We start from the raw sequence: 11,446 nt of genomic DNA, 5'->3' as shown, positions 1-11,446 counted from the left end.
TCTCTGACCTTCCTTCAGACTCGAATTAGAAAAGTAAGGGAGCTCCAGTAGTAAACGTCTTTATTCTTCCGTGACGTCGCACACCCAAGCCACCTCCCGCGGACTCTCTGCTGCAGTCCCACCCAGTGAGCGTAGAGGCGGTGGAGGGCCCGCCCAAGGCCGGCTCTTCCAAGCACCACAAATCCTCTCCTCGCCCAGGTCCCTTTCCCCCTTTCTGGCCTTCGTGGGGACACCTTCAGAGTCCCCAAGGAACGCTGTGCTGATAGCCTCACTCAACCCAGCTTTCAAGGTTCTGCAGGAGGCAAAGGGCAAGCCCAGAGACTAGGGTTAGAGACTAAAGACAAGCGGTCGTTACCCCTAATATCCAAGGGGAGGGGACGGGAGGGGGCTTTTTGTAAAAATGCCCCGAGGTAGAGAACCGGCAGGCAGGCAGGCTTGGAGCAAAGCACCCTGAACCAGCCACGAAGACTGCTGCTCCCAGACTCCTTTCTGCTTCAGTGGTAGATGAGGCCGGGGCAGAGGGTTCTCATCATGTAGCTATGAAAGGAAGCCCCCAACCCGGTCAATCAGGCAATGAGGGGCTGTCTGAAGCACAACTGGAACCCCTCACAAAGGCCATGTCTGTCCGAAACTTCATGCTGGTGGGTGGCTGGCGGCGGAGCAGTGACTCCGTCTGGTCCTGGGGTAGAGGCTCATCATAGATGGTGGAGATGAGACCCAAGCCATTTCTACGGGGCCTCTTCAGTTGCCCAAATGGCTGTAGCTTCTCTCCATGGTACCTGGATAAAAACGGGCTTTCAGTGAGAAGGCTGCTCTCAAACTCCAGTTAAAGGGGTTGGGAGAGGACGGGGAAGTAGTTACTACATATCTGGTTTGTCCAAAGACAGAGGCTTTAAATCTGGGTCTTTGCTCTCCAGCCCTCTTATCTATCCATTGGCAGTGCCAGCAAGAAGGGGCCTCATACAAAATTTTCATTCTGTCACTACAGACTTCCTAATAGTAACCATCAAGTCCAAACTCCTCCAACAAAGGGTATGAATGATCTTGTTAAGCCTTAGGGCTTAGTCTTTTAAAAAAAAAAAAAAAAAGTCAGATTTACTTTATTTATTTATTTTTGAGATGGGGTCTCACTATGTCACCCAGGCTGGATTGTAATGGCGTGATCTCAGCTCACTGCAACCTCCACCTCCTGTGTTCAAGCGATTCTCCTGCCTCCGCCTCCAGAGTAGCTGGGACTACAGGCGCATGCCACCATGCCCAGCTAATTTTTTTTTTTTTTTTTTTTTTTTTTTGAGACAGAGTCTTGCTCTGTTGCCCAGGCTACAGTGCAATGGCGCAATCTCGGCTCAGTGCAACCTCCGCCTCCTGGGTTCAAGCGATTTTCCTGCCTCAGCCTCCTGAGTAGCTGGGATTACAGGCGCCCACTACTGTGCCCAGCTAATTTTTTGTATTTTTAGTAGACACAGGGTTTCACCATCTTGATCAGGCTGTTCTCAAACTCTTGACCTCGTGATCCACCTGCCTCAGCCTCCCAAAGTGCTGGGATTACAGGCGTAAAGCCACCGCGCCCAGCTAATTTTTGTATTTTTAGTAGAGACGGGGGTTTCACCATGTTGGCCAGGCTGGTCTCCAACTCCTGACCTCAAATGATCTGCCCACCTGAGCCTCCCAAAGTGTTGGGATTACAGGCGTGAGCTACCATGCCCGGACTTTTTATTTTTCTAACAGAGACAGTCTCATATGTTGCCCAGGCTGGTTTCAAACTGGGCTCAAGGAATCCTACCACTTCAGCCTCCCAAAGTGCTAGGATTACAGGCTTGAGCCACCATGCCTGGCCCAGATCCACTTTTTCCTCTTAACTGTTTTGAATTTCATCCCGCACAAGTACCCAGCAGCCATGCCAAAACCAGTGGGAAGAGGGAAACTAGGGCATAGCTAAAGGCTTGGGCCCCCAGGGATGTCCCTCAGTCACACTTACCCCAATCCACGCTTGCATCTGGGGTGTTGGCCATCACCATCCAGGGCCTCGGGCACCCCTGAGCACCTGCTGCCCAGGCCCTGGCCCTCAGCCCAGCCCTGCCGCTCCATCACCTTCCGCCCAATGCCCTGCAGAGTGAAGGGACAAGACTCAAGAAATGGGGCTCCTGCTGGGAGCAGAGAGAATGGGGATGGGAGAAGGAATTAAAGTAGAGAAGCAAAAGAGGGGGGTCCATGGGGTGGGCACAGTGCTCACTTACCTTGGTGTGGCGCTCAAAGGTGCCCACCTGGCGTTCGATCACAGAGCCATCTTCCTGCCCATCTCGTAGTCTCTGTTCCAGACGCATTTGGACAGAGTCTCGGGCATCCTTGTCTCCACCATCTGAGGAAACAGAGCTCAGTTTATGGAAGCGTCCCTCTCAAAGAAGGGGGAAGAATCAGGTTTCTAGGACTCCCTCGTAAGATTGACTTATTCATTTTAATAGTGTTCTGTATCTCTCTCATTAGACTGGGAGCTCCCCAAAAGTAGGAACCATGGCTCTCCCCAGTCATACCGATGAGAAGATTGTGGTACAGAAAAGTAACAGAGCCAACAAATGACAGAGAGAGGATTAGAACCCAGGTCTTCTCCCCTCCCCCACTTGGCTATTTCCCCCACCCAGGTCATTTCCTCTTCTAAAATCTAAACGCTTACTAGAGCCTGAGCTCCTGACCAGCCCACCCTACCAGGGCCTGACCATCAGACCCAGAGCCCCTGAGGGCTATCTATCCCTCCTCCTCCTCCAAGAAAGGATGAAGGCTCTGTCCAAAACTAGCACTTAATGTACACAACCAAAGATGTTTTAAGAGGAACCCTCTCAGTGGGCTACCCCAACGGAACGGTCCCCTGTCTCAGCCTTTGCTAGCTCTGGTAAAGTGTCATTGCAAGGCCAGGGCACCTGTTTCACCTCCCAGTATTGCCACTCCTTGCCCAGTACCTCTGTCATAGTACACACTCATGTCCACATCCCAGTCATCGGCTGTCTGTTCATCAAAATCTGTAGGGATAGAAAAGCATCCAACAGAGTGCGTTAAGGACTCTCAGTTCTATTAAGAGTTAAACCTAGAGTTTCTTTGGCATTTGTTTTTGTTTTTTTTTTTCTTTGAGACAGAGTCTCGTTCTGTCCCCAGGCTGGAATGCAGTGGCGCAAACTTGGCTCCCTCCAACCTCTACCTCCTGGGTTCAAGTGATTCTCCTGCCTCAGCCTCCCAAGTAGCTGGGACTACAGGTGTGCGCCACCATACCCTGCTAATTTTTGTATTTTTCATAGAGACGAGGTTTCACCATGTTGGCCAGGACGGTCTCGATCTCTTGACCTCGTGATCTGCCCGCCTCAGCCTCCCAAAGTGCTGGGATTACAGGCGTGAGCCACCGCACCCCGCGGGGCATTTGTTTGTTTTAGAGAAGGTCTCACTCTGTCCCCCAGGCTGGAGTAAAGTGGTGGGATCATAGCTCACTGCAACCTTGAACTCCTAGGCTCAAGTGATACTCCTGCCTCAGTCTCTTGAGTAGTTCGGACTACAGGCATGAGCCACTGCACCGAGCTTGTTTGTATTTTAAGATTCTTCCTCTGGGAGGGTTATTCAGAATTTGCGGGGGGCAGGGGGGCACATTTTCTCTCCATCTCACTGATCCCCACTCTTAAAAAGGATAATTGGTCTCTCATATACAATAAAGGTCAGCCTGTTCCCTAGCCTTTTGTTTGAGCTCACCACTAGGGAATCTACCGTGTGGAACAGGGAACCCCAAGAGAATGCAGTAGGGGTCACCCCTGCCTTTGCCTGGGTACCAGCATTACCTCCTTCTTCCTCCTGCCAGAACTGGGCATCAGTATAAAACACCAGGCCAGAGCCACCCTTCTCCCACTTGAGCTCAATCTCCTCCTCAAAGAGCTGCTCAGTGGTCCGCTCCTGCCCGGTCACGTCCTCATGCAGCGCTTCATGCCGTTCCCATTCCTCACCCCGGTCATCGTCCTAAAAGGCAGGGAGAGGTGATCTGCCTGAGCTTCCTGACCTCATGCCCAGAGGGAGGGAAGCTCAGGGCACAGGAGGCATGTGTGGCTAGCCTCAGCCCCATTCCTTCAGATTTCTCCAAGAAGCAGCACATATTCGGCCCCTGACCAACACGTCTCTAGCCCCTGATAATTCTCAAGTTTGCTCCTGTCCCCACAAGCCTGACTCACCTCTACGCGTTTGGCCATGTCGTTCCCTGCCTGAAATACCCACTTTCCTCTCCCACACCCTTCTCTTCTCCACTTGATTAAATCCTCCTCATCCCTCAAGTCATACAGCCTACACTTAGCCCACACTTAGGCCCACAGTTCTCGCACCAGTCTCTGAACTCTCAATGCTAATCAATACACACTGGTTAGGCCTTTTTATGTGATACAACAAAGAAAGAATGGACAAGAACGCTTATTGTCTCTGGTGTGTCAGGCCCTTCCCATAGCTTAGCTCCTTTAATCATTGCAACAACCCTGTGAGATAAGTACCATTATTCCCATTCTACAGATGACAAAACCTAGGTTCAGGGGAGTAAAAAGTTATTTGTCCAAAAGAGTACACTGAGGGAGCAACAGAGCCAGCAATGCAAACCCAGGTGGCCACATCCAGGTGTAGCATCTCCAGATGCTGGTTCTCACTCTTCAGGGAGATTTGAGGCTCTTTGAGGGCAGGAAATGGGTCTTAGAATGCCTTCGGAATCCTACACTAGCCCTTGGCTTGACGGGACTTGTGGAATGACAGAGTGACTCCTAGCTTGAAACCCTGCAGGCCTTCAAGTGCTGAAGAAAAGTCAGGATGGGGCCAGACGCAGTGGCTCACGCCTGTAATCCCAGCACTTTGGGAGGCCAAGGTGGGAGGATCCTTTGAGCTCAGAGGTTCGAGACCAGTCTAGGCAACAAGTCAAAACCCTATCTCTACAAAAAATACAAAAATTAGCCAAGTGTGGTGGTGTGTGAGTGTAGTCCTAGCTACTGGGGAAGCTGAGGTGAGAGGATGGCTTGAGCCCAGGGAGTTGGAGGTTGCAGTGAGCTGAGATTGCACTGCTGCATTCCAGCCAGGGCAATAGAACCAGAGTCTGCTTGAAAAAAAAAAAAAAAAAGGAAAGGAACGAAGGAAGCGGAGAGAAGAGGGGAGGGGACGTCAGATGGTACCACACTAAGGATGTGGTCCAGATGTCTTAGCAATTTTGGCTGGGAGCTTTTTTTTTTTGAGACAGAGTCTCACTCTATCGCCCAGGCTAGAGTGCAATGGTGCGATCTCAGCTCACTGCAACCTCTACCTCCTGGATTCAAGCAATTCTCCTGCCTCAGCCTCCCAGTAGCTAGGACTACAAGCACCACGCCTGGCTAATTTTTGTATTTTTAGTAAAGGCGGGGTTTCACCATGTTGGCCAGGCTGGTCTCGAACTCCTGACCTCAAATGATCCACCCATCTTGGCCTCCCAAAATGCTGGGATTACAGGTGTGAGCCACTGCACCCAGCTGGCTGGAAGCTTTGAAACATGGGTGAATTACTTTTTACCTGGAGTACACATTTTTAAAAAAGTTTTCCCAACAAATCACACCTTACTTGATTTTATGGATGTGCAACCAAGTTTGGAGAAAGGAACCAAAGAAATGTCTATGTCACTAATTAAGTGACAGTGTAGGCTACTGTTCAATATGCTGACTCTAGGTCAGAAAACAGAGATGACTGCTCAGCCACATTATGACAGCATGCACAGGTTAGAGAAGAAGCAAGAACTGGGTTCACATCCCAGCTCTACCTCTATTTCCTGAGATGATCTTAGACAAGTCACTGCACATGTCTTGGTCAGCACATTTTCATCTATGAAAATGAATTCTCCTTATCTGGTCTTTCACGTGGAAAATTTTTTTTTTTCTCAGCTCACTGCAACCTCCGCCTCCCGGGTTCAAGAGATTCTGTGCCCGGCTGGAAATAATTTTTAAAAAAGAAAAAATGGGCCTGGCGCAGTGGGTCATGCCTGTAATCCCAGCACTTTGGCAGGCCAAGGTAGGCGGGTCACGAGGTCAGGAGATCGAGACTATCCTGGTTAACACAGTGAAACCCCATCTCTACTAAAAATACACACACACACACAAAAATTAGCCAGGCGTGGTGGCACATGCCTGTAGTCCCAGCTTACTCGGGAGGCTGAGGCAGGAGAATCACTTAAACCCAGGAGGTGGAGGTTGCAGTGAGCCAAGATCGTACCACTTCACTCCAGCCTGGGTGACACAGCGAGACTCTGTCTCAAAAAAAAGAAAAAGAAAAAAATGAATAAAGAGGAACCATCCTGGCCAGGCGCAGTGGCTCACGCCTATAATCCAAGTACTTTGGGAGGCTGAGGCAGGCAGATCACGAGGTCAGGAGATTGAGACTATCCTGGCTAACACGGTGAAACCCCGTCTCTACTAAAAATACAAAAAATTAGCCGGGTATGGTGGTGGCCGCCTGTAGTCCCAGCTACTCGGGAGGCTGAGGCAGGAGAATGGCGTGAACCCGGGAGGCGGAGTTTGCAGTGAGCCAAGATCGTGCCACTGCACTCCAGCCTGGACGACAGAGCAAGACTCCGTCTCAAAAAAAAAAAAGGAACCATCCTTATATATCCCTTCCAAGGGAATGAAAAATAAAACCCACTTACGAATCTTCTGGTAAAAGCTCTGGACCATCTCCCTAGAGAAATACAGAAACACACATGCAAATGTAGTTTTACACTCATGCAAATGTAGTTTTACACTCCTTCTTGGACTCCTTGGAACCCTCCTGAGGACCCCAGGTTAAGAACCCTTGTAATAAACAATTGAAGAGTGGTATTATTAATGCCTTCGGCCTCTTTCAGCTGCCAGCAAGGACAGGGTAGCACACTGTACTCACCTCATCTGAGTGAGACTCTTCTTCCTCTTCCTTCCTCGCTTCTTCCTCAGGCTCTCCACAGGGACTGGCTGGTATATCTGCCAGGTAGGTTCCTTGGGGTATTTCCTCACCCTCTGCTGTATACACAAGCTCTTCCTGCTCCACAGTCTCTGAGTCCTCATACTCAAAAGGCACATTGCCGTAGCGCCGGGAGGAACCTGTCTTGGGGAACTGGAGCTGCAGCTGGGTGATGATCCGAGGGGGTAGGCGGCAGGCCCGGATCAACTCCAAAAAGACCCGCAGGGGAGTCCCCACATTCCCATTGGGCATTAGCACTGGTGGGTTCAGCTCTGGCAGTTGCTTCAGGTCAGCCAGGGTGAAGGCTTCATTCTCTGCCTTCCGACTCTGCAGTTCCTTCCGGGTCTTGAAGGGAAAGGAGCCCAGACCTTGGGAAGGAGGGAGAATAGATCTTGAAACCCAGAAGCCTCCAGCAACACTTCAGCCAGAAATTGGCCAATGTTTAAATCTGTTAGCCTTTCCCTAGTAAACAGACGTAGGCAAGATAAAAATAAATAAATCTAGGCTGACACAGTGGCTCACGCTTGTGATCCCAGCACTTTGGGAGGCTGAGGCAGGAGGATTGCTTGAGCTCAGGAGTTCAAGACCAGCCTGGGCAAAATGGTGAGACCCTTATCTCTACAAAACATAAAAAAATTAGCTGGGAGTGGTGGTGCACCCTGTGACCCCAGCTCCTTGGAAGGCTGAGGCAGGAGGATTGGTTGAGCCTGGGAGGTGAGGCTGTAGTGAGCCGAGATTGCACCACTGCACTCCATCTCGGGCGACAGAGTACCCTGTCTCAAAAATAAATAAATAATAAAATAAATCTATTAGCCTCATGCTGTTCCTCCCTCTCAAACTTCTCCAGGTCTTTTCATCTCTCCCCAAGTGGAACTACAGAACTACCTAGTAGTTTCATGTCATTTTTCATCACCTTGGCTGGGCATACAAGTTTCTTCCAGCTCTGGCTCCTGATGAACTTTTTTTTTTTTCTTTTTTTTTTGAGACAGATTCTCACTCTGTCACCCAGACTGGCGTATGCAGTGGTGCGATCTCAGCTCACTGCAACCTCCGCCTCCCGGGTTCAAGTGATTCTCATACTTCAGCTTCCTGAGTAGCTGGGATTACAGGCATGTGCCACCATGCCTGGCTGATTTTTTTATTTCTAGTACAGACAGCGTTATGCCACGTTGTCCAGGCTGGTCCTGGCCTCAAGCAATATCCACCCACTTGATGACCTTTTGATTCTCAACGGTCACCAACTCTCCCACCTCCTGCATGTCTTCACACGTGTTCCAGCCACACCAAACAATTTTTCTCCTAATTTCTTTTTTTTTTCTTCTTCTTCTTCTTTTTCTTTTTTTTTTTTTTTTTTTTTGAGATGGGGTCTCGTTCTGTCACCCAGGCTGGAGTACAGTGGCGCGATCTTGACTCATTGCAACCTCCACCTCCCGGGCTCAAGTGATCCCCCCACCTCAACCTCACAAGTAGTTGGGACTACAGGCATGCACCACCACAACCAGCTAATTTGTATTTTTGGTAGAGACAGGGTTTCACCATGTTGCCCAGGCTGGTATTGAACTCCTGAGCTCAAGAGATCTGCCCACCTGTGCCTCCCAAAGTGCTGGGATTACAGGCACGAGCCATTGCAACCCGGCCCACAATGAACAATTTAACATGCCCTGAAGGTTTTTCACGGGCTTTCAAAGCTGTGTCTTTGCAAATGCCATTTACCCTGAAACCCAGAAACACCATTCTCTCCTATTAACTCCTATTTATTTTTCAAGACCCAGATGGAAAGCCACATTTCATGATCTGTCTAGGAAGTCAGTTTCTCCTTTCTCTGTCATCTCACAGCACTTGGTGATAAACAGTATAGGCTATGGAACAGATGCCTAGGTTTGTTGTAGCTCTGACACTAACTAACTCTGTAACCTCAGGCAAGTCACATAACTTTGGCTTCCCTCAGTTTCTTCACCTATGAAATGGGAGAAACAATAGCTCCTATCTCACAGGACTGTTGTGAGGGGTAAGAAAACAAAAGGCTTAGAACAGTGCCTACTAAATACACAGAGTGCTCAGTGAATGCTAACAATTAGAATGACATCTCTGTGGCAATTACCTTTTTCCAAATCTCTTCCTTTGTGGATTCTGAGCACACACCATGTCCAACTGTTCTCTGCATACCCAGCTAGTCACACTAGGTCTAGCAATGTAAGCATTTGTTGAATGTGTGAACTGGAGGGCTTTGCACTGTCCTGTTTCCCCATCAAACTGATTTCCCATGAAAGTGGGAGCTGTCCAGAGAAAAGATTGTCCCTTCATCTGCATCTTACTGAAAGGACTGGGTAGGAAGCACAGAGAGAGCAAGAGAGAAAGACAGTAAGAGGGTTAGAGACTGGATTTCCTTTTTTCTTTCTGTGTTAGTGCAAAATCAACCCGTTGGATAGAGAAAGGGTCTAAAAGGGACCTAACAAAATGAAGGCTCTTCCGAATAAGCCTCTCCGGTTTATTTTTCTCCATATATTGAACTAACTCCCTGCAAGTTGAGCCTGAAGCTCTGTCTAGAATATGAACAAAATTCATAGAGTCCTAACCAGAGGCCTGACTTATCCTCACCACTCCTCTGAAAAGATGCCTCTGTTCCAGGCCCGTAGGCCCAGTCTATTAACTTTCTCACTCTTACCTGATGCCTCCGTAGGTAGCCGAAGTCTGCGGATGAGACAGCGACCCGGTAGCCAAGTCCCGTGAGAATCCAGCCACCGGCGGCCCGAGTACATGCGAAGAAGCCTCTGAGCTTGAGCCAACCCCCTTACCGAGATGACACAGCAGCAGGTGAGGGTCTGGATCGGAGTAGAGTCTCGAGTGGAGAGAGGCCGGACATCGGTGGCCGAAGTCTGAGAGAGAAGCTGGCCCTCAGCGGCTGGGTCAGTAGGAGTTAGGGCAGAGTTAGGAGCGGCCTGCGGAGGGGCCCGCTCAGGCCGATGCCGGTAGTGGAAACAGAGGAAGCCACCGCCGCGCTCTTCTCGGAACTGGCTAAAGTAGCTCCGTAAATGGGCCGAGCGCAACACGGAGGGAATACCGCTCACTACCAGGTAAACTGTCGCCTCCTCCTCCGCCTCGCCGGGCACCGCCATCTTGGATTGTCATATGATCGGCTGGAACCAAGTCTCGCGAGAACACCGCGAGCAACGCTCCAGCGCCTGCGTTGCGAGATTGTGAAAATTCTAACTAGTCCGTTGGGGTTAGGGTTGTGGAACCTGGAGCTGGAAGATCCGAAGTCTTCTGTGTTCCTTTCCCACAGAGGGAAGCCGGCGATGATGGAAAAACTCACCTGGAAAATGGGGTCATAGAGTTATTTCATAAAGCTCTCATGAGGACCAAATACGAAGCCTGCGGGAGGGGTCATTTTTGAGGTATTTAGTTGTGGATCTTGCACACCTAATCTCAGCCTTCTTCAGTTCTGAACCTTTAGTCGTTCTTCCATTTATTTTTCCAAAATGTGTTGATGAACTCCCACAAATCAGTAAGAAAAAGATAACCCGGTAGAAAAATGGGCCGCAGATACTTCGCAAAAGAGGAAACACGTAGGTCCAATTTACAATGAAAGTGCTATGAGTTGCTAGAGGCTTACGTTAAAGAAAAGATGCGCAACTCAATAATAAAAGAAATGCAGCGAGACCCACTTTCCATCCACTATATTGGCAAACTTTAAAACCTTCGAGTCGATGACAACATGATGGAACTGGAGCTCTCATACACTGTTGGTGGAAATGTAAGTTGATATAACCACTTTGGGAAACAATTGGCATTATCTAGTAAAAGCAAAGCTACACATCATTTGACTCAGCACTTGTAGGTAATATTTTATTTATTTTTGAGTTGGGGTCTCGCTCTGTCGCCCAGGCTGGAGTGCTGGGACCACAGATGCAACCCACTATGCCTGGCTAATTTTTTAAACTATTTGTAGAGATGGGGTCTCACTATATTGCCCAGGCTGGTATTGAACTCCAGGGCTCAAGTGATCCACTGGCTTCAGCCTCCCAAAGTGTTAGGATTACAGGCGTGAGCCACGGTGCCCTGCCTTTTTGTCTTTTTTTTTTTTTTTTTTTTGGAGGGGGGGGATGGAGTCTTGCTCTGTCATCCAGGCTGGAGTGCAATGGTGCGATCTCGGCTCACTGCAACCTCTGCCTCCTGGGTTCAAGCAATTCTCCTGTCTCAGCCTCCCGAGTAGCTGGGACTACAGGTGCGTGCCACCACGTCCGGCTAATTTTTGTATTTTTAGTAGAGACAGGGTTTCACCATATTGGTCAGGCTGGTCTCGAACTCCTGACCTCAGGTGATCCACCTGCCTTGGCCTCCCAAAGTGCTGGGATTACAGATGTAAGCCACCGCACCCGGCCCTCTTTGTCCGTTTTTTAATTGGGTTATTTTATTACTATTGATTCATTGATTCATAATTCAGACAAAGTCTACACATTATACTGGGTGATAGGAGGAACCTGTAGATTGA

The 11,446-nt window shown here is 49.4% G+C and overlaps 1 protein-coding gene across 1 annotated transcript; it reads right to left on the bottom strand.

The window, feature by feature from the left end:
* Nucleotides 1–43: 43 nt before the first annotated feature.
* Nucleotides 44–10,113, bottom strand: GPATCH3 (G-patch domain containing 3). Its single transcript, XM_054498909.2, has 7 exons — nt 9,620–10,113; nt 6,898–7,322; nt 3,816–3,990; nt 2,955–3,014; nt 2,238–2,359; nt 1,979–2,106; nt 44–779 (listed from the first exon to the last, which is right to left on the bottom strand). Exons 1-7 carry the CDS (start codon nt 10,068–10,070, stop codon nt 563–565), a joined length of 1,578 nt encoding a protein of 525 aa, XP_054354884.1. The 5' UTR covers nt 10,071–10,113; the 3' UTR covers nt 44–562.
* Between the last annotated feature and the right edge of the window lie 1,333 nt (nt 10,114–11,446).

Source organism: Pongo pygmaeus, chromosome 1 (assembly GCF_028885625.2).
Source record: "Pongo pygmaeus isolate AG05252 chromosome 1, NHGRI_mPonPyg2-v2.0_pri, whole genome shotgun sequence".
In the NCBI taxonomy this organism is placed as follows: Eukaryota; Metazoa; Chordata; class Mammalia; order Primates; family Hominidae; genus Pongo; species Pongo pygmaeus.
This window is presented reverse-complemented; position numbering and strand designations above follow the sequence as displayed.

Coding starts and splice junctions, on each gene's coding strand:
- GPATCH3 (XM_054498909.2), bottom strand. CDS start 10,070: ATGGCGGTGCCCGGCGAGGCGGAGGAGGAGGCGACAGTTTACCTGGTA. Junction 7,323..9,619: donor GCTACCTACGGAGGCATCAG/GTAAGAGTGAGA, acceptor CTCCTTCCCAAG/GTCTGGGCTCCTTTCCCTTC. Junction 3,991..6,897: donor AAGAGTCTCACTCAGATGAG/GTGAGTACAGTG, acceptor CCTGCCTTTTAG/GACGATGACCGGGGTGAGGA.